At 33.6% G+C, this 24,756-nt stretch overlaps 1 protein-coding gene and 1 long non-coding RNA gene across 8 annotated transcripts in view; one reads left to right on the top strand and one right to left on the bottom strand.

The window, feature by feature from the left end:
- LOC106872617 (protocadherin beta-15) overlaps positions 1 to 24,756 on the top strand; it is a 70,944-nt gene that overhangs the window by 43,954 nt on the left and 2,234 nt on the right. For 3 of the 7 annotated variants that reach the window (XR_016244172.1, XM_014919671.3, XM_052972928.2), the window contains one exon: positions 4,947 to 5,151. The exons of 3 other annotated variants lie outside the window; for them this stretch is intronic. Coding sequence is in view for 1 of the 4 variants with exons in the window: in XM_014919671.3 (XP_014775157.1) it covers positions 4,947 to 4,970 (24 nt within the window). In the remaining 3 variants the exon portion in view is untranslated. Of the gene's footprint in view, positions 1 to 4,946; positions 7,194 to 24,756 lie in introns of those variants that run through there. One more of the 7 variants, XM_014919669.3, reaches the window with a different exon arrangement.
- LOC106872618 (uncharacterized) lies at positions 18,523 to 23,017 on the bottom strand. The gene is made up of 6 exons (XR_016244393.1): positions 22,927 to 23,017; positions 21,336 to 21,350; positions 20,767 to 20,805; positions 20,189 to 20,233; positions 19,028 to 19,048; positions 18,523 to 18,664 (listed from the first exon to the last, which is right to left on the bottom strand). It is a non-coding gene; the product is annotated as an uncharacterized LOC106872618 (long non-coding RNA).

The following is a 24,756-nucleotide window of genomic DNA, read 5'->3' as shown; positions in this document are numbered from 1 at the left end:
GGGGGTGAGAGAGGAATGATAGAGAAATGGAGAGGCAAAGAGGTGGGGGTGGAGAAACCAGATTTGTCTAATGTCTTCCTGAAAGGACAAATGAATGAGAAGCATCCAACAGATTTATGTGAACCCTGCCTGCAGGAACAAATGATAAGATGCTATTGATGACGATGATGATGATGATGATGATGATGATGACGATGATGAGGAGGAGGAGGAGGAGGAGGAGGATGCAAAGGAGTTGTGGTCGTGAATGTTTAAATTCACTGAATTATTCTGGAAATTGTCTTATTTAGAATTCCTACACTTGTGGAAGGTTCCAGTGACATTTTCTAAGCAGCATCAATTGAAATAAAGAATCTCTTTGAGACAATTATATTTTTAGAGTTATGAAAATGTGGGTCTTTGTACCTGAAATCAGCCAACATAGATGCTATGACAGCATTCAAAGTGTTTCTATTGTCTGGTGGTAGTTCCATACTTGGCCACTGGTTAGCAAATGCTTTCACATTCTTCCTTTCACATTCATTCAATTTTTGTCTTATTTCTTTGTCACTAATGTCCTAAGGTTCTTCTCTGACTGACTGATGTACTAGGAGCAAAAACCTGGTAGAGACACATTCACGTGTGTGTGTGTATGTGCCTGTGTGCAAATATCTGTGCGTGTGTGTGCATGTATTTGTAAATATACATATATAAAGAGACATTAGTACATATATGAATGTGTCTTTTAGGCTTTTATACTTTCCACACATGCATTCACACATACACACACAAACACTCACACCTCACACACACATATAACATAAATATGTGTATGTGTGTGTGTGTGTGAATATAATTACATATATATGTGTGTATATATATTATCATCCTACACACACACACACACACACACACACACACACACACACACACACTTCATTTTTTTTCCTTTCATTTTTTGATGTAAACATAGGTTAGACAAATATTGTATTGAGGCAGTGTTTTACAGGTGGATACTCTTCCTGCTACTGACCTGCCCTTCATGTAAGGGGTCTCTTATTTCACAGGGCTTCAAAGGTGCAAAACTCATGGACAGTTTGTTCACAGAGGAACTGACATTACCACTTGTAGCTCATAACTTCCAGGGAAGAATAAATATGTTGAAACACATTAACATACACACTCACACACACAAACAAACACACATATGTATATATTACACATACACACACAAACATACATGTGTGTGTGTGTGTGTGTGTGTGTGTGTGTGTGTGTGTGTGTGTGTGTGCATTACTGCCAGAACAGCCAGACCCAGACAAAATATACTTTGTATCCAAATACTATCCTTAATACACCATGAAGTCAGGATGATGCTACTTCAGCATTCGACTGTTATTTGATGAATGGCAACATTAAAAAGATCAGAGATGATTATATCATTATATCCAGCGAGAGTTAAAACAGCCATTTGGCTTTTCATATCAACATGGAGGGGATGTAATAATATGGGTGTTGAAAATTGAATATCTCTGCATGGACTGATGGAGCAAGTTATATTATTTTCGTTTTTATGAGGAGTGAACTTGTCAGCCCTGAACTGTGAAGTGAGAAATATTGAATGGGACAAATAGAGTCATATAAATTGACCAAGGACTGCACAAAAATCCTGAGACAGATTTTGAACTCATATTTTTAAAGGTGGTCCAGTTCCATGGTTTCCATCCTTTGGTTCACCTCCCAAATTAAGTTGCAGTTTAATTCTAAAAGGGTCATCAAAACTAAATCCCTTTTGAAATATTTCATAAAATACACAATGAACAATGAATCTGTTTATTCAGTCAGAAGAAGACGACAACACAGCTTTTCTTACATACAAAAATTGAGAGATGTTTGACCAATGATTAAGTGCAACCCATACACACACACACACACACACACACACACACATACAAATATACATATACATTTATATATATATATATGTATATATATATATATCATCAATGTATCATATATCCCAAAAAGAAGCACATTCTTAATAATTAACATATATATACACACACACACACATATGCACACATACACAAACATATCTACAATATATATTCAAAAAGTCTAATCCATTTTCAATATATCTGTCTGTTAATAAATATTTGTGTGTGCGTGTGTGTGTGTGTGTGTGTGTGTTTGAGTATACACACACTTTCATTTCTCAGTATTCACACATAGAGTGATCTTATGCACATGTAAGTTATGTGCTCAACATACATACATGTACAAACTGATTTATATTGAATATATTACTATTAAGTGCACCAAATCACTCTGCATATGTGTGTGTGTGTGTGTATGTGTAAGTTTATGTGTGTGTATGTGTGTGTGTGTACACAATGTGAGTTGAAATGATTATATCCAAACATAGATGCATAAATTGTTCTGCATGTATGTGTGTATGTCTGTGTTTCTATATGTCTGTGGATGGCTCTGTATGTGTGTGTGTGAGGATGTGTGTGTGTGTGCATGTGTGTGTGTGTGTGTGCTTGTGTGTGTGTGTGTGTGCTTGTGTGTGTGTGTGTGTGTGTATTATACTCCACTGGTTTGCACCATTCTATCAATAAGACAAAGAACTATATTTATGAATTAACTCTTGTGACCATAAATTATTTTCTATTATTTATTTAATTATGACGAACTAAGCAATCATTCATCTCAGCAGTGTTGTTGCCAACTTATTCATTGTTAGAAGCCAACAAACTCTAATGTTCTGACATATGTTTGTAATATAATTTATCACACCTAAGACTTAAATAAAGACATACAATGCCTATGATGGCAAAGTGGTTACACCATTTATTTGTGAAACCAATGTTCTCTAGCAAATTCTTCATCCTATTTGTACAGATTGTATTTCAACAATATTTTCCTCTGCCAAGCCAAAATAACTTTTGTTCATAATTTTGCCAAATTGTACTTATGTAAACCTGGCATGCTTAAAATTTATTTCATTGCTTTTATTGGCATATTTCGAGGTTCATGTGGTTTGAATGGATCAATAAATTTAGTTATTTAAATGAATTTTAAAAGAAATTTTATGACTGAGTTAACAAGCTTGTCTTTGTTGTTTTTCTTGTTGTTGCCATACTTCTGTTCCTGTTTAGCCAGATCAGTTCTGATCAAGAAGACCTATAATCAAAAGATATTCTGGTTGCTGCCACCCTATCTTATTTTTTGACTTTTTCTCAGATACATTGAACCAATGATCACATCAACCATTATCCAAATAACAAGGTGTGTTTTGAGAGAAGTTGAGAGGTTTGAACTATTATTTCTAGCAGTTCAAACAACTCATAAGAGAGATTAAAGTGGTTACAATTGTCATCAAACTCAGATGTTAAATAACAGGAAATCCAACATTGATATACGATGAATTCCATTAAAATATTTTGTCCATTATAGGAAATATTATGGTATATTTTGTTTACATGTGCAAGAATGAAGCACAATTCATCCTGAGAGACACTGACAAAAGTCAATATTGCAATCAGAACATTATTATGAATGAAGCTGTTGGAGGAATTATTTCTAAAGTTTTGATTAATTTATTGATTTGGCAATTTAAAATGATTGAAACCATCAAAGTAATCTTTAAGTGTAAAATCATCTTCAAAGTATCAATTGATGACTAAAATGCAAATGATCTCTGACATGGTAAAGGAGATGCATATAAAAGAGACATTGTGAATTGATTGCACAAAACCAATATGAAGAGAGAAAAAAAAAAGCAATGGTTGAAGGAAGCAAGCCACATTAAATGTAGTGAAACAACAGACTGGAGAATAATCTAATTGTCTTAGACAAATAGCAAGAATTCCATGACATGTCTTCTTAAGAAAAATAAATTAGACTGGATGATAACCTAAAGATCTCATTTTGGTCTCGTTCATAAGAAGATGCATCAAAGTCTTGAGTTATTTAGTCAGAGTAACAACAATACCTTCAACAATATTTACTGATTTAATATTTCATTCTTTAGAGAAGAGGACTTACTGTACATAGACATTTTTCTATTTCAGCAGACAAGTATAATTATCAAATCCCAACAAGATCTGAGTAGATAAGATTTGGAAATTTTTATCTTAGATTGTTGCAAAGCAATACTCTAAATTTTACATGTCCATTTCATTCAGAAAGAGTGATAAAGATAACCTGGAAATATAACCGATGATGATGATGATGATGACACTATGACGACGATGATGACAACAATGATGATGACAGGTGACTGATTCATAGAAACTGTAGCATACCAGCTTCTGCACATACTCTTTGTCAACACATATATTCCTTTCTCTCTAGCAAACTGACCGACACATGGATGACTACCTTCCACTAAAGAGGTTGAATAAGCCCAAAACCTGTCTAGAGTTATAGCCCATCCTACCATATTGCCTATTTCCAATTTAGATAAATTGAAATTTCAGATCAATTCAAAATCAATTTCTGCCTGCTCTGGTCGCCATAAGCATTGCTCTAGTATTTACCTCCCTTTGGTTCTGGTATATTTTTAATGAAATATAATTATCATGTTTACCACATTGAATGTGTTAACATTTACTTCACTACTTATTGTCTAGATAACTGTGCTGGGCTTAACGCAGGTGTAAACCCCAGATGTAAAGAAATACTATGATAAGGTGGAATCCAATCCTGTATAACTCACCATTCTACTGTGTGCAAGACTTCTAATAACCAACATCTGCTTCAAAGAAAGCTGTATCTATTAATCACCTCATGTCCCTGAAACAAAGGTGAAAACTTTGAACATGTCCTAACATAGTCTGATATTTATAAAAGAGGCTAAAGACAAAAATAGTCAAAACTACAATATTCTAAATCTTTTTCTTTTTATTATATTAATAACTTTTGTTCTTTTAACTAACCATAGTTTTATTTATTTTTTCCAGAGATGTGATTTATTTTCTAATTAACACCTTCCCTTCATCACCATGAAACTGTAAGCAACTGCATTGAGGAAACCTTTCCACAAAGGAAACTTTATGTATATAATGCAGTGCTGGAGAGTATAGAAACCAGATGTAAGATGAGCAGATGATGTCATGAAAACCCATTCTCTACAGAAATAAAGCATCACTTTAACAACAGCTACCCAATCAGAAACATCGATTTTGTTTATGCATATATGTATATATATTTATATATACATGTGTGTATATATATATATATTTATATGTACATATATGAATATGTGTGTGTGAGGTGGATGAATATAAATGTTTTTGTTTATATATAAAAACAGAAAACATTGACTGAATAAAAGAGCTTGTATGTGAAATAATGTGAAGCCTTTATATTTTATTCCAAAATTAACAGAAACTTCAAAGTTTTGCCAAATAAGGTTTTTCAAGCTACAATTTTTAAAAATAGTTGTTTTAATATAAATATTATTATATATATATATATATATATATATATATATATATGGTATATAAGAAAGGATATATAGGGAGATGCAGTCTTCAGGATTTCAAGTGATGTCCAGAGGAAGAAGAAAGACACTTATTCTTACTGAGGTGCGTGGTTAATGGAATACTGAAAAAGGAGAAGTAATTGCGAAACCCTTTAAAAACTATGGCATTAGTAATGTCTTTGATGGTTGTGAGGGTTGGGGGTTAGGGTTTGAAGAAGATACGGATGACCCAGATTTGTTGCAGAGAAGTTTAGTGGTGAAGAATGCAATATGGATGGCAACAGTGAGATTGGGTTATCAGGCTTTGTGGATGATGGTTTACCTTCTAAAGAAGATGATTTTCTAGGTTCTTTAGCAATTCTGTCACACATTTTCGTTTTTTTCTCTTGGATCCAAAGAAAAGTAGGTTGTCACATTGAAAGGAGAAGGTCACAGTTCCAATGACGTTTACACCTTCTTCCAGATTGATAAAATTGATGCAGATGCTAGGCAGCTGTTGGTTTGGTGCCTGCAGGAAAAATATTGGTCTGGTAAGAATTCTGAAGAAGAACTCAACAACATCTTTAGTGAAAGATCAGGATATTGAGATGGGCAGTTGATCTTGGGTGGGCATGGTATGTAGCTAACAAGGGAAAATTATGAATATAGCGATATTAAACGTATGTAAATAACATAGATTTTCAACAAAGTAAATGAAGTTTCAAATATCGGAGCAGGCAAAAATATATTAGAACTGTTAAGAGCAGGAAAATGTTTTGTCATCAGATAAACATAGAAATGATTTGAAACAATAAGGAAAAAACTAAGCAAAATTCTAAAACACATCCTGCATTGATGATGGTGTACATCAGTGGTTCTCAGTGGGGTCCATATGACCCTTGGGGTAACATGTCCCTTGGAGGGGAGGGGTCATATAATATTTTCTGATTAAAGTTTATGAGTAATAAATTAGTTATAATTCTGCAATACATAAAGTATTTTAACAATCTTTTATACAATTCCTAACAATAATCTATTATAAAAATATGACATCAAATGGCTCTGAGGATCCATACGAGTAAAATAGGAATCATGTTGGACTCAGCAGGTAAAAATGGTTGCGAACCACTGCTGTACACAATGCCAAACTTGACCCAAACTACAATTCTTTACTTTTAAACTAAAGCAATAATCTCAGTTGATAAAAGCATTGCTACACAGTTTAGAAATAAATATATCTCGTATGAATCTAGTCTGGAACAATGTACATATTTATAAATACAATAAATGACAATGACTAGAGTAGGAATTGGTATAGTGGATGATGATGATGATGAAGATATTAATATTGTAATTAAAATGCCTAAAGATTCATTTCAGACAGTAAAATATCTTCATTTATTTTGATAAGTTAATGTTTTAGCAAGGTTACATAAACTGCCATTAACTCCAGAATATTTAAACAATGGTTGTATCTAAACATTACATGTTGCAGAATAACTAACAAACATCTCTGATCTGAATCCAACCATGACAGATGCTCTGAGTAGCATTGGCAAAAAAAGACATTAGTTTGACTGAGTTGAAGTAGGGCACTGAAAAATAATGAGAAAATCTAGCTCATGTAATTATCTTATTAATATATTCAATGACAAATAAATTCAGTTCTGAGTTGAAGCTAAAGAGGATTATGGAATATTAATGTGTTTTCAAAAATTTCCCAATAAAAACACTTTCAAAATTTTGTGAATGTGTAAATGATGTTATTTTTTTAAAAAGTGACATTAACTGAATTATTTTCGTATATAGTATTAAATTATCAATAAAAATTGTGTTTATGTTGATATATTTAAGAAAAATTTATTTCTCAAATGTTCTGTTTGCAAACCTTTTCACAGCAACATCTATTTAGGTCTGTAGGTGCAGAGGTTGTTGTAGCTATGAATATTATAAACAAAACCTAAGCTCAACCAAACACTTCTGATAAAAGAATAATTCTTCATTTTCATGGCTAGACATTCTCTTCAAATGCTTTAAGCACACAAACACAGACATATATGTGCACGTGCATACACACACTCACACACGTGCGTGTGTGCATGCATATGTGTGTGTGTGTGTGATGGGCTTCCATACTATTTCCATCTACCAAATTTCTTCACAAGGTATTGGCTGGCCCAGGGCTATAGAAGAAGTCACTTACCCAAGGTATTGTACAGTGGGACTGAACCTAAAACTCCCACAGCTGAAACAGGAGCATCTTAACCACACAGCCATTTAAAAGAAAAATATTAGAACAAAAATTATATAAAAGAAAGCATAATGGTTTAATGATTCCTATTTTAGTAACATCTTCATCATCATCATCATCATTCAAAATCTGTTTTCCTTGCTGGCATGGGTTGAATGGTTTGACAGGAGCTGACCAGCTGGAGAGCTGTTCCAGGCTCCTATTGTCTGCTTTGACATACTCTTCCTAATGCCAACCACTGGGTGCATATTACATGGCATAGCACAGATGCTTTCAACATGGCACCAGCATGGGTGATTTTTTTTTTTTTGTGGCACTATTGGATCATAATAAATATGAAACATCAATACTTTGTCAGATGAATTATTATTTATATTTTCTTTCATCAAAATCACTAAACACCTGTAATACGGTGGAAGGGAAAACTTTGGTGATTCTCCTCCTTTCTTCTAAAATTTCCTAATCAAGAGATTAATTATATTCCATTAATTCCCACTCTTTAATTACAAAATAATTCAAATACAAAATATTCACAACAATGGGTTTCATATTTTGGTTTTTAGTTCTTAATGTAAAGATTATATTTACAAATAATTTAGAATCTCACGTAAAGTTATTTCAAACATAACTTGAGGTATTTTGTTAGCTTCAACAGCCAATATAAAGCTTTGATTAACAATTAAATAACATCTCATCACATGTCACCCTATGACAGTGGAAGGAGTTTGCTTAAACCATCGTTAAAAAACAAACATGACCTTCCTCCTTTTTGAAATTCTTAGATGTTTTCTCAGTTTTGTTCTTTAAAAGTGATATAACGAATAATGCATATGGAATTATGAGAATTGTAATTATTGTAAATAAAATTTGGAAAAACTGATTAATTTTACTTCAAATTAAATTTGTTCGTTTTTGTTTTTTGTTAAAATAATTATTGTTATTTTATTAATAAATACATGCACATGTGTGCCTGGCTGTCTTTCACATATATTCATGTGTGCGTGCACATGCCGCATGCATGTGTGTGTGCGCGTAATGGGGTCGGTAGAGACAGCAACATTTAAAAGACATGAATTTTTCTTTTAAAACAGCTTCTCTTCATTGTTTTGCAATGTATAACAAAAAAAAGTTGGGAGAAAACCTGATAAAAACAGGGAAATTCTAGCACATACCACTTGTCACATGGGAGGGGTGTACCATTATTACTATTATCCACACAACATTTCCCCTTTTAAGTTTTTTCTTTTTTTCTTAGAGAGCATCATTTTATTTCTTTTAATACACTTTATATCACCTCACCTCGTTTTTTGAGTATTTTGTCTTAGTTACACATTTAATATTTTTTCCATTTGGCATCTACTTCCAGGAACTCCATACATTTTCTTTTTCTTACACTTGTGCATCTGGGTTCAATCACCTGTGGTGGCATTGTGCTTGGAAAGTATCATATAAACATTCCATTGGTTCTTCCAATCTCTAGGGTTTGCTCTCAACAAATCTTTCTATCAGTTAGTTCATGTGTCTCTTGTAGACACCTTTTCTACTTTCTACCAAGAATAGCACTTTTCTTATGTATTTGGTAATCACGCCATCTTCCCAACTCTGTTTTCCATTCATATATGCTCTCACAAATACGTTTTTACCAATTTTGGAAAATCTTGCTGTATTTTCCATTGCACTTTTTTCTTGTCTGGTAGCAATTTGTCAAAGAGTAGTTTTATTTTCCTTGCAAACATCAGCTCCGCTGGTGACATACCTGCTGGTGTATTTGAATTTGGTGTCACATGGTATACTCTTAAGAATTGTTGTAGAGCTATTTCATCCATGACTTCCTTATTTGACTTTCTTAGGGCTCTCTTGAATATATCGACAAATGTTACTCTTTTAACATGTTCTACATGTTGTTCATGTGATTCACTATTCATTAGAATATCGTCTAAATAGGTGATAGCAAAATCAGTCACTCAGCATTGTATCCATTATTTGCTAAAATATGGAAGGGGCCAGTAGTTGTAGGGGCACTCGGAGCACTAACAGCCAAGTTTGAGAAATATGAAATCAGAATTGACATGAGAGCAGCCTAAAAAAGGAAGGACAGTGTGGATGCTTCCCTTCTACATACATTTTGAGAAAAGGGGCTTTGTCAATTAAATTAACCTCAGTACATGACTGGTATAGACCCTGAAATGATGACATGCAAAACTGAGTATTTGAATACGGGAGTTAAACTAATAGTAACATTCAACAGCCACTTTGATGTGGCGACTGGATTTACTGTTCAATGGCAATAATAATAATAATAATAATAATAATAATAATAATAATAATAATAATAATAACAATAACAACAACAATAATAATAATAATAGTTTTTTATGTTAGCTAAGTTGCACATTCAAAGGACGGTACTGTTGATAGCCACCCCAATACTTGATTAATATAGATATATATACATACATATACAAGCACTCTCTTTCTTTTCTCTCTTTCTCTCTCTCTCTCTCTCTCTCACACACACACACACACATTAAATAGTACCACTTATCACTACTGTACACATATTACATAGAATATTTTCTAATTTCACGATAACAGAAAAAAGACAAACCAAATTACTGCACATACCCAACGTCCACATGACTCTGCTCAATTGTGCAGTGAAAAGCACACAATAAAAATAACACTGGCAAAATATTAATAATAATAATAATAATAATAATGATAATAATAATAATAATAATAATAATAATAATAATAATAATAATAATAATAATAATAATAATAATGATAATAATAATAATAATAATAATAATAATAATAATAATAATAATAATAATAATAATGAGAAAAAGGTTAGCAATAAAATGTTATTAATGAAGTATGGTGTAGAGGTTATTGTGAAAGCTATAAAGATCAGAGAAACTATAGCTGTTTGGTTACTGAATACATAATAGTTGTCATATCTTGTGACTTCTAAAACGCTATCATTTATTTACTTCCCCATAAGAGAACATTAGTCTCTGCTTACTAGCAACATAAAAAAGACTATAACATATAATCCACCTATACTTCTGCTTCAATTATGAAGCAATGATTTTTATTGCAGACATTTTGGGAAAATATTAGACTTTCTGTGCAATAATTTGTTTTACGACTTCTTTGCTAAAAATCACAGATCTTAATTTCTTCATGACTGACTAATTTAGGAAAGACTGATTATTATTGTTGATGGTAATAAATAGAGTGGTGCAGTGGTAGGTTTTGTTAAGTTGTGTTGATTTGAGGTCAAAATAGTTGCATTCCTTGGAATAGCATCAATAGTAGAAATTCTTATTTTCCTTTTGCTATATTTCTAAAGCTCCTACTTAAAAAAAAATAGTCTATCATCATAGCACAGGGCACTTGATACAATCAACTGTTCTTAGACTAAAATTCAAGGTTTGATGATTATGTTAGAAATCAAAACTATTTTTAGTAAGGATGGCAAATGGCAAAAAGTTAAGGATTGGCAGAACTGATAGAGCATCCGATAACATATTTAATTACATCTTCCGTGGTTAATTAGATCTGTTTATATTCATCTATGGCTGAGATGAAGTTTGTTTCTTATGTTTCAAAAGCTATTAGTGATAAATGCCACATCCACCATGGAGATGCCCACGTCCTGGCCCAATGACCCAAGAAGAAACATTTTCTGCCATGTTTAACTCTTAACAACATCTTGAAAAGAAACCGGACTCCAACCCTGGATGGAAAAGCATGAGAATGACCCTCCTCCAATCAACATGGGGATCCCTCTGCTAAAGAGCTTCCTAAGAGCTCAGAAACATCATTATAAATAGTTATATGTTGCTTGAGTGGTCAGCTGTGAGTTCCTTTCTTCGGCTTTCATCAACAGAAAATATCTCTGATCAGTATCCCATAATGCATTCTTTAACAAAATTGCCATCAGATCCCTGCTTTGTTGCTTTGTCAATGACATTGTTTACCACTAGGATGACTCCCACCCACTTCTCACTGCCACCTCCCTTATCTCACTACCATACACACTAACATCACTGCCCTTCTTCTCCCACACCCCTCAACCACCAACACCACCACCGTGAAAGGGAAAAACAAATAAATCTCCGCACGACATGTCTAACCAGGATTCTTTAGTTAGAATTTGTAATCACAATAAATTCAACAAACAACACAAACATAAAACGAAGATATAAATTCACAAATTATAGAAATAGACAACACAAAGTCTGTGCTGGTTTTCTTTCAAGTCATCTGTTTTTTTTTAAATATTTTTTTGATCTTTTTCATGTTTGTTTTCTTTACACTTCCTCCATCATCACCAAAAACAAAAAAAAACTACCTTAAAAGATTGGTTATTTTATAAACAGACAACATATTAGCAGAAAGTAACAAGAGATGCTGTGCGTATCACTCTGCCATTATATTGTGAAATTCAAATGAAAGCCATTCATTAATTCGGTCCCTTGACCTGTTCTGTTATTCAGGTGACAATGGGAAGAGAAGCACAAACATGCAGGCTTCGGCAGTTTTTACTGCTTTGTATTAGAGAAGGCAAAAATGTCTAATTTTCTGTATTTAATGACATTTCATAACTATGTATGTTCCAACGTGAATCATAATTACGAGAGAGAGAGAGAGAGAGAGAGAGAGAGAGAGAGAGAGAGACAGAGAGAGAGACAAAGAGAGAGAGAGAGAGAGACAAAGACAAAGAGTGAGAGAGACAGAGAGAGAAAGAGAGAGAGAGAGAGAGACAAAGAGAGAGAGAGACAAAGAGAGAGAGACAAAGACAAAGAGTGAGAGAGACAGAGAGAGAAAGAGAGAGAGAGAGACAGAGAGAGAAAGAGAGAGAGAGAGACACAGAGAGAGACAAAGAGACAAAGACAAAGAGTGAGAGAGACAGAGGTGGGAGGATTAAGGCTTCAAAGCCTTTAAAGCTTGACAAAAATAATAATAGGTTATATTTTATGTGTATAAAGAGAACAGCATTAAACAACGTCACTGCATTAACGAGCAACGGTCGGCTGTAATTTGAATTTCTACCGTTAACCTACTTGTTTTGATATTAGTTTGGTGCTGATTATCTTCTAAAGAATTTAATGGTTACATTTCTATTGGGACACAGATAACGATGATGATGATGATGATGATGATGATGATGATGATGATGATGATGATGATGATGATGATGATGATGATGATGATGATGATGATGATGATGATGATGGGGTGGTGGTGATGATTTCTTTTCTTAGCCACAAAGGACCAAGACATTGATGACAATACAAGGCTTTGGTCTTTCTTCCTTTTCTTTGGACCAATTAATAAATATAAAATGGAAAAATATTTATATTGATTTAGTTTTAGATAGCAAAGGTTAATCGAAATGTTTTGCAGTGGAAACTAAAAATGAAGATCTGGTGTTGTAAATATGAGCAGAATAAAGCAATTAGTTTTGGAGAAGTGGAAGCTGTTGAAGGAATGGGAGGAAAAAATAGAAGACATTTTGTTGTTGATGAGAGGTTAAAGGTGAAGTTGGGTGGCAAATTGGACTGTTTTTGTTTGTTTTGTTTTCTAATCTCATTCATTAAAAAGAAGGAGAATACTAATTGTTCTGCTGATTATAATGAAGATATTAGGTTATTTTAATTGATAGAGACTGATTAAAAACAGTTATATTTGATTTAATCAACAGAACAAGTAGTATTTTTTTATCTTTAGCTTTTTGTTGAGCGAAAATTTTATTGCTTAAGACATTTAACATCTCTCAGTTGCAATAACTTCTTCAGCTTCCAGTAAAAACACATTGTCTTTCACATTTGAATCCTGAAAGAAAAAGCCTAATAGGATCTATTGTTTGTCTTTTTTTTTATTATTATTAATCAGTTGAATGGAACTGGAATTCTAAGAGCAAATGGATTGAACAAAGTATTGCAGAAAGAAAATATTTGTTTATTAAAATCAGATATATTTTCACAGATTTTAAGAAAAACTATACCCTTCTTCTTATGAAAATGAGACTTTGGTGTTGAAGAATCAGTTGGTTTCATTTTCAAAGGGTTAAACCACAACATTTCTAGGAATATCATCAAAGTTTCCTTTCAAAATAACAATACAAAAGAGGGGCTGGGAATAGGTATGTGAGATGTCAATAGAGATTTTGGTCAATGACTTTCTCTTTAATTCTAGAGATGTAAGGAGAGATTATAATGAAATCAATCCAATATCTTTTGATATTGATTCAGTGACAGGTTTGGAGAGAAACAACAAAGATTTACAAATTAATTGTAACTAAACATTAACTTTCAAAAATCAAAGTCACAATGTGTCCAAGATATTTCCTTTCCCACCACAATAAACATCAAGCCATTAAGTGAGCCGTTTCATGGCTGCTCAACCTGCTGAGAATAGAAATCAAATTTCCGAAATCTTATCCTACCACATTGCTTAATGAAGTCATTGTTCCACTAAGTCTGAAAAAAGGATGTCTGGAACCTCATTGGCTCTAAATCTATTAGATAGCAGCCAATACAGTGTTAATCAACAAATAGACAAATATCTTCACAGACACATGTTCACTTGCAAAAAATGTTTTAGTTTGAAAATAATGCTTTCGAAAATAAAAATTTAATATTGTAAAAAATTCTTGCAACAAATTTTCTTATATTTTTAACATTTTTCGAAACACAGTTTTAAAGATAATCCTCTGCTGATGAGAAAATATTTTGAACACCGGTTTTGAAAGACTATTAAATAATACAAAAAAAAAAAGAGAAAAAAAGAAAAAAATTAATTAGATGAATGAAAACTCAAATTCTTTGGAGAATTAATTTCAGAATTTTTTTTTTTCTAAATAGATTAAATCGATTGCCATATGGCTGAGAAGGAATCATTACAAGGTTAATGATTGAATAACTAAATCGAATTGAAATTTGACTGAATAGCTGCTAGTTATGTAATTGAGTTGATGAAGTGTAAGACATGAGAATGCAGTCATAAAAGTATTAAGAAATGTTTACAATAATCATGTGACTAGATTTCAATGAAAAAGAAGAAGACTGAACACTGAACTCCTGTCACATAGTTGATCAATGAAGATTAATTTGGATTAACATCTAGATGTTGCAAGCCACTATCATCCACCTTGTCCTATCATCAATCACCACCATCAGCATCACATTCTATAGTAATGTGAGTTGATCTAACTAAAAGTAGAGGCCAGACTAGAGTTTAACATCAGAATAGTCACAAGTCTGTGATTCTTGTGTTATATTAACATTGGTCAGTGATTTACATATATTACCCCAAGATGCATGAAACTGCTTTGAAGCCAGCTAACGTTTACTATTCTTGGTATATAAGCACAAAATATTATTTTCTACTCTAGGTACAAGGCCCAAAATTTTTGAGGAGGGGGTCAGTCAATTAGATCGATGCCAGTACACAACTGGTACTTAATTTATCAACCACGAAAGGATGAAAGGTAAAGTCGACCTCAGCAGAATTTGAACTCAGAACATAATGACAGGCGAAATACCGTTAAGCATTTTGCCCAATGTGCTAACCACTCTGCCACCTTATATAAGCCCAAAATATTAATAATATGGATTTCTAACAGAAACACAAGACCACAGGTTTTTTGTGTTGGGAAGAATTGGTTTCATCAACACCAGTTCTTGATTAGTTTATTATTTTACTGAACCAAATCGATCCAGGTTTCATTACTGTCTCCAAGAAAGAGAGCAAAGTCAGGCACTGTACAGATGGTGCAATGTCTGACTTGGTGCTTAGAGTCATCTCTTTACAATCTGAGATCAAATCCTGCCAGGATCATCAACATTTTACTAGGATCAATAAAACAATTACTGGGGTCATTTCAGTCAGGTGTATCGTCATGGCTCGGTGATGAATCATTATCATAACTTGATAGATCCAGGCTATGAAAGCAATTGTTGTGAGAGAAATCCCTCACCAAGGAATATCCTTTTGGTTGAAGAAAATTAAGTATAATTGATAATAATGTAAATATACAACACTAAATGACAATTAGCTGTTATAATAACAATTAACTGTTATAATAACAATTAGCTTTAAAGATTTGACAAAATACATGAGTTGTGTAAGTTGTTAAATAAAAATAATGCATAAAAATATATAATAATAATAATAATAATAATAATAATAATAATAATAATAATAATAATAATAATCATTATCACCTTCATCTAATGTCTGTTTTCCAAGCTGGCTTAGGTTGGATTGTTTAACAAGAACCGACAGGACTGTACTGATCTCAAGAGTCAGCTTTGGCATAGTTTCTATGGCTTACGAACACCAATAAAATGCACATAAATATGCTACATGTTTATGAATTATTATTCATTTATTTATGCATAACATAAACTTCATTTGAAATTTAATATATGAAATATATGGCATAAAAATATGTCTTTGTGTTGTAGACAGCTTGTCCTTATCAAAACAATGCATGCTTCACATACAACACATCTACAATATGAAAAATCTGAAATTTAGATACTAGAAAGACTTAGCTGTAATATGAAATCATAAAAATGTAAATGCATTCCATCCATGTTTTTTGATGTGTGAGAAAAAGATGTGGGGAAGACTCCAGTTTGCTGAGTGCTTTCCAGAGGAGATTGGTCTATGAGGGTGGGGGTCTTCCCCTACTCTTTTTTCTGTACCCAAAGGCATTGAAGAAATGTTTTAAGATTCTTATAAATTTTATAACACAGCTAAGGCTTTCCAATATTCATATTTACTTCAGTTCTTCTGCTTTATATAGTGACTGAATATTCTTTGTTATTAATGGGAGAAGGAAATCAGGCTGGCCTCCTCTGAAGAGTGACCAACAACCTGCAAAATGATCTGTCGGAACTTTCCCTGGCACTTTTGTTAACCACACAGCAAAAACCCACATGGAATATGTTTATATTTTTATAATTACCAATCATAGCTAAGGCTAATATTTAAGATATATAGCCTTATACAAATGTGTGTGCATGTGTTTATATATATAATATATCTCATCATCATCATCATCATGAGATATATACATGTACACATGCACACGCCTATATATTTATATATGTGTGTGTATGCATGTGTGTGTGTGTACATGTGTGTGTGCATGTGAGTGTGCATGTGTGTGTATGTGCATGCATGTGTGTGTGTGTGTGTGTATGTGTGTGTGTTCGTGTGTGTGCATGTGTGTGTGTGTGTGTGTGTGAAATCATCATCTCACCTGCTTCATTGTAATGAAGAAAACTATTGCTAGATTCTTCCATTCCAGGATATTCAATTCAATATATTATATTTCCTGCCAGACAATTCTGTAAGATTCTCAAATGTTAGCAGAAAACTTATTGTGCTCTGTATTGTATTTCTTATCTCAACCAGAGCCGGAAAATATTTAATTGAAAGTCACGTCTGTCTTGCCATTGTAAAATGACGTCTCACTGCCATTCACCTGATAATGTTGTTCTTGTTGTTGTGATGCATAAAAGATGTAGGTGTTATCTATCATTTAACTAATTGGCAATTTAAATGAGCAGAAAAAATATCAGTATAATGTCAAAAGCATTCAATTTTAAGAAATCTCTTAAAATAATAAGGAGAATGATCCTATGTGGAGAAACCTTCCAAAGATTATAATAAAATTGTTTGGTATTAAATATAAACAAATTTTGGTTTCTTCTTGTTTCCCTTCTTTTTTTTTCCTTAAGAAAAGGGTATTCTGTCAACAATTTAATTATTTTTCTATTTGACTCTCTCTCATTGACGTTATTTGGCTTTTGTTTTTGTTTTTGTTTATTGATCTTGATTTCTGTGACATTTTATTTATATTTAGAATTCTTTAAAAAAAATGATGACACTAACAAATATTTTTATCTGAAGAAACCTAATATAATGGCATTATTGTATAAAGAAAGTAAGTAATGAAAGAAGAAAGGAAAGAAGTGGGAAAGTGAGGAAGGAAGGAAAAAGGAAAACGAGGGAGAAAGAAAGAAAAATGCTTTATTAGAAAGAAATATTTGGTATACATGTCATGCCTTCATGGTGCATGTGGTCACATGTGGATTCCGACGTACTTTAGAATAAGAAAAAAACTGGTGGTGGCAGTGATGGCAACGACAACATCAACAATGATGGTGATGATGAGGGGGGGGGGGGGGGGGTAGCAATGACACTGACGGTATGGAGAATTATAACGGTAATAAATAATACAGGAAAGTGAATAACTAAAAGGGAACAATAAGTCAATGAATCTCATGGCAGGAGATAATGTGAATGTTGGAAAATCTTACCGATTAGATTATGAGGGTGAGTCAAAAAGAAATGCCATTTTGTTTAGGACAGGTATAATTACCAACACAGGAACATGTATCATATATCAAAATGAAACTGGTCCTCTGTGGATCACATCCCTACTTCTCAACATATTCACCGTTTCTCTCAATATATATAGCAATTGCAGTGTGGAAGGTGTTTATAAGCCATTTAAGAAACACACAAAAACCGTTAGATTTACTTCAACATTTAAATTTAATTTGTCAAAATATTTTCGTCACTTTGAGACTGTGACCTGTTCACTGACAAAATTCTGTGCTGCACACACACACACACACACACACACACACACACACACACACACACACACACACACACACGTGCACACACAAAACATCAAAAGTTAATTTGTTAACAATCAATATTTATTGAACTGTTGTAATATTGGTTATAAAGAGGTGAAAAGATGATTATCAGGAACACTGAAGACTGTCTCTTTAACAATTTTATTTAAAGTGTTGCCATCAAATATAAAATTATTGGCTGATCTGGTCATCTTTCCAATATGATTGGTTGTCCTGGTCATCCTTCCAATATGATTGGCTGATGTGGTCAGTTCGCTGGTTGTTCTTCTGAAAAGAAATAAACAGACAACATGAGAAAAATTGGGAAAAATTGGAAAGGATTAGAGAGAAATTAAGTCAGCGGCTGATATTTAGGATGAATGGAATTCTGGGGACATGATAGCACTGTCCAAATTCTTAAGTAAACATTATTGTATTATGTCCAAGTTAAAGACCACTGAGACACTCTCTCTCTATACACTCACGTCTGCACAATGCATTTATACTGTCAACATCGATACACTGTGTTTGTTTCTTTAATGTGATTTCTCCCCTTCCTGTCCCTTTCTTTTCCTTTAAACACACACACACACTAACATGCATTCACACACATACACACACACACCTATTTATAAAATATGGTTCCCTTACCTCCTTGATGGTGCGACGCATCTGAAAATATTTAGAGATTCATTAATTAAAATTCTTTACTAATTATGACATTGGAAAATCACAATGCAAACTTTGTTATTTTGTAAATCTGTGTTTCTCACCTTCGGTTTGAGAGCCAGGTCAAGGCCATAGCTTTCTAAACAACTTCCACAATTATAAATTAATTCCTAAATCCTCATGTTTGGGACATTTTTGATTCCCTTGCAACATTTCAAATCACAAATCTTAAACAAACAATACATTACAATATAGACACAGATATAGACAAGAGGGGAGGGTCATGACAGGCATGCCTTGATCATGGGTCTGTCCTATCAGAGCTAACCTGTAGCTAAAGAACAACCTTGAAATCCCATAATGCCCTCTCTAGAAATATCTCATTCCCATAATGCTTCCTTCTATTACCAACATCCCATAATGCTTGTGTGTAATATTACATGTCTACAGAGGACAAGTGTGTAATGTTACACACTAACATTACACATCTGACAAGAAGAGATGAACTGAGAGAAAAACTATGTCTAAGGGGAATGGGGTTTTGTGTTTTAAGTGAGAAGACTGCAGGGGTGTGAGTAGGTGGGGTGGGGCAGATAAAGGAGTGTAGGGGTGTCAGAGTGGATGAATTTAGTGGAGGAGAAAGAGCCAGAAACATATTGGGCAATGTAAGGAACACGAGCCGGAGGGGATTCAGCCTCAGGAGGGAGTTAAATGACAAAGGACTGCAATGACAGAGGAGACGTGGTTGTGAATAAAACTGTCCATCAGAGAAAAGATGGGAAACAAGCAATGAAATGATGGAGGCTGGGATAATATAAATTTGTTTGTGTGGGTATACACGTATGCATAAATATGCATGTATACATACATATATATATATGCATACATATATATATGCATACATATATATATATATATATATATATATATATATATATATATATATATATATATATACATATATATATATATATATATATATATATATATATATATATATATATATATATATATATATATATATATATATATGCATATATATATATATACATACATCACATATTTATGTGGCAAAGCAATTAGCTGACACCCTGATTATAATTATGCATATAATTATAGAATATTTAGTGCATATGTACTCACGATCATGATCATGCTGATGCTGATGGTTTCCATCATTACAGTTTCCTGAAATTAAAGAACACAATAACATTTTACAGAAGATCATCATCTTTATATCTATCATTCTTTTTCCTCCCATATATATATATATATATATATATATATATATATATATATATATATATATATATATATATATATATATATATATATATATATATATATATAGAGAGAGAGAGAGAGAGAGAGAGAGAGAGAGAGTGATTTATGAATACTTGTAATATTCATAAATATCGGCAACCATTTGCATGTGGGAAGAAAGAAAGAGACCAGTTCCTTCCCTCCAAAACTAGGTTTAATCCTAGACTTAAAGACTTCATCATTAAACCAGGCAGGCTTCTTCTCTACCAAAATGACCAATTAATATTGTAAAGGTATGAAGTAAAAGGACCAACTGGACTCCTATGACATGTGGTTTACAGACAATTTCAGAGCTACTTAACCACCTGGGTTCAGTGAACTAGTTGCTAGGGGTCTGTTCAGCTGGTTACTAGGGGTCTATTCAACTGGTTGCTGGGAACCAGAGATAAATGTCTTACCTTCATGTTGATGGTGTTCATGATGGTCATGTCCATCTTCTGAAAATAGTGAAACAAATGTAGAATATTTTGAATAAGAGAGGAAACAACAGTGTGTATGTGTGTGTGTATGTGTTTGTGAGAGTGTGTGTGTGTGTAAGTGTGTGTGTGAATATGTGTGTGTGAATGTGTGTGTATGTATGAACATGTGTGTATGTGTATGAATGTATGTGTGTAAGAATGTGTGTGTGCGTGAATGTGTGTGTGTGTGTGAATGTGTGTGTGAATATGTGTGTGCATGCACGTGTGTGTGAATGTGTGTGTTGCATGCGTGTGTGTGTATGAACATGTGTGTATGTGTATGAATGTATGTGTGTGAGAATGTGTGTGTGCATGAATGTGTGTGTGAATGTGTATGTGTGAATATGTGTGCATGCACGTGTGTGTGTATGAATGTGTGTGTGTGTGAATGTGTGAGTGTGTGTGTATGAGCGTATATGTGTACGAGTGTGTGTGTGTATGAGCGTGTATGTGTATGAGTGTGTGTGTGTGTGTGCCTGTGTGCATGATTATATCTAAAACGTACTTACGAGAAGCAGACTGAACTGTAAAAAGAATAAAAAAGAAAATGTAAATAAAAATTAACAACAACAACAAAAACGACAGCCACAACCATAGGTTCAGAAATTAGGGTGCAGGCGTTGCAAGTGCACTCCCTAAATTTTGCTGGGTGGTGGGCATGGCAATGAAAGTGCTTCAAACATCCTAGGTTAGACCTAGATTTGAACCCCTAAGCAAATTTCATTCCTGCACATATGGCCACAACAATATTTCTAGCATTGGAAGAATGTCATAGATTGAAGAGAAGGGTTTCACTGATTATACCAACCCCTAAGACACCACTGGTACTTTATTTCATCGACTCCCTAAAAAGATGAAAGCAATGTTGTCCTCGGCAGAATTTGAACTTGTCTCAGCCTCAAACACTTCTGCTAATCCAACACTCAGACAACAACAACAACATTTCTTTACTTTGCCAGAAGGGCAATGGATGAGGGGACATTACCATAACAAATTACAAAGAATTTGAGGTTCATTACCATCACCATCATTGTCATCATCATCATCATCATCATTTAATGTTTGTCTTTGTTGCTCGCATGGGTTGAAATGTTTGGCACAAGTTGAACAGAGAATATGAATAATCATACAATAATAATAATAATAATAATAATAATAATAATAATAATAATAATTCTTTCTACTGGAAGTGCAAGGCCTCAAATTTAGGGGAAGGGATTAAGTTGATTACATCTACCCCAGTGTGTAACTGGTACTCATTTAATCAACCCCAAAAGGATGAAAGGCAAAGTCAACCTCAGCAGAATATGAACCCAGAATGTGAAGGCAGGTGAAATGCCACTAAGCATTTCACCCGGCGTGCTAACAGTTCTTTAATACACTAAAAGGTGGAGCTCCAGCATGATCTCAGCCTCTGTTTGAAACCAAGAAAAGATAAAAGATAAAAAGATATATATATATATATATATATATATATATATATATATATATATATATATATATTATGCTGGTTTGGTCATGTGATGTGTATGGATGTAGACAGTAGAATGCAGAAGTGTCGATCACTTAAAGTGGATGGAATTTGTAGAAGAGGGAGACCCAGGAAGACATGGAAGTATTGAAGGTTGATCTCAAAACACTGAGCCTGACGAAGGAGATGACAAAGGACTAAGCACCTTACTGTACTCAAAAAGACCCATCCACCACAGCAGAGTGCCACATAAAAAACACATGCTGGTGCCATATTGGAAACACTGATGCTGGTGCCATATATAAAGTACCCAGTACATTTTGCAGGGTGGTTGGTGTTAGGAAGGGCATTCAGCCATAGAAACAATTCCAGAACAGACAATGCAGCCTGGTGTGGCCCCTAGCTTTACCAGCACTGGTCAAATCATCTGACCATCCCAGTATGGGTTAAATGATGATATATATAACATAACCATTCAATAAATAGAAATCAATAAATAATGTATCAGGCATTAGGAGTGAGATCAACAAAATTGAGTAAAACCTTTGAAGGCAGTGCCCCAGTATGGGCATAGCAGTAAAATTAAACTTGAGATGAAATAAAGCATGAGGTGTTAAAACTCTTCTTACCTCCGACAATCAGGGCAAAAGCCACAAGGAACACAAGAGTAACTGTTAGTTTCATTCTAGCTGTTTCTCTCTTCTAAAGAATACCAATTCCATTGAGAAGGCACCATATATATATATGTGTGTGTGTGTGTGTGTGTGTGTGTGTGTGTGTGTGTGTGTGTGTGTGTGTGTGTGTGTGTGTGTATGTATGTATGTATGTATGTATGTATGTACGCAGGGTGTTCCATCTCCACTCTGTCACCTGCTTGTATCAAATTTCACAAAGACAAAAACAATATGGATTTTAGTCTAAACAGAATGGAGATTAACCTTTCACCTTCTTTGTCCTGACATCGTCCTACATTTTTGGTCTTTCATAGATGATTCACTTTACACATGATACATCGGACTGTTTCAGTTAATGGCTTCACTTTAATGTAAACCATTTCATTGTACAGATGGAAAATGGCAGAGTTTTGCTGTTAAGAAGATCATTTCAAAAAGTTGATTATTCTCACAGAATCCTTGGACAAGTGTAATCAACTCTAGCAGCAAATTGACCAATGACTTGTGAACACAATCTGGTAGATGGAAACTGTGTGGAAGCCTTCTCATCATCCTTTAATGTCTCTCTTCCCCGTCTCATTAGAATGCCTTCATCATTACTATCCCCATCACCTCCACCAAAAGCCATTGGTTTTATTATTGACTTCCAGCTCCATTCTACATATTGTACCTTTCAGCTCGTGTGCAAACATGAAGCAACAAAAAAGTCACATTCTATTGTCAAGAAAAATTGCAAATTACCAAGGGAACTTGGCATTAACCCTGAATGAGACGAAGAACATGAAACCACTGCCATGAAAAAAAGCAAAACGGATCAAACAGACTGCAACAAAGAATGAGCAAAAACAAATTGAGGAGTGGTGGGGCCAGAAGCCCCTGCATGGACAGTATATACTTTTCAAAGTTGAAATGTTGGTGTAGACCAAGCAACAATCCATCGGTGGCTGAGAAGTTCAGGACTGAAAGCAGAGGCTAAACGTTTCATATTGGCAGCACAAGATCAAATTTTGTTTACCAGAAACTACCTGGCTAATATTCTTCAAACTGGTTCCGACTCTAAATGCAGATTCTGCAACACATTTGATGCAACAACAAACCATTTAGTGTTTGTCCCTCTGCCATCGCTTTACAATCAATGTTGGTGTGTTTATGTCGCCCATAACTTAGCAGTTCAGCAAAACAGACCAATAGAATAAGTACTAGGCTTACAAAGACTAAGTCCTGGGTTCAATTTCTTCAACTAACACTCTTTCAGGCAATGCTCCAGCAAGGCCACAGTCAAATGACTGAAACAAATTAAAGAATGATGAATATATATATATATATATATATATATATATATATATATACACACACACATGTATTTATGTATGTATGTACATTAGCTCAAAATCTGCCTGGGGTTAAACTAGTAATAACAGTCATCTGCCACTTTGATGTGGCTACTCGCTTTACTGATTAGGAAAAACATGATTAAGATTATTGATATTTCTTGTGAGGGAAAACAACAGAGAAAAGTTTAACATTTAAATAGGAATTATGGGATAGCTATCACAAACAATATAGCTCATGTAATAAATGCATATATACACATACAGTATATACACAAATATTACTGTCACACTCTATACACATAATATATACACCAACATAGGATATACAACCATCATACAGCATACATATATATACCACACATAATATACTCAAACACAATAGATACAACTCTATAAACTCCACTCACATTATACGCCATACAATATGAAAGTATATTCTACCATTGTTTGT

This window comes from Octopus bimaculoides, chromosome 14 (assembly GCF_046866305.1).
Source record: "Octopus bimaculoides isolate indiv1 chromosome 14, ASM4686630v1, whole genome shotgun sequence".
NCBI lineage: Eukaryota > Metazoa > Mollusca > Cephalopoda > Octopoda > Octopodidae > Octopus > Octopus bimaculoides.
This window is presented reverse-complemented; position numbering and strand designations above follow the sequence as displayed.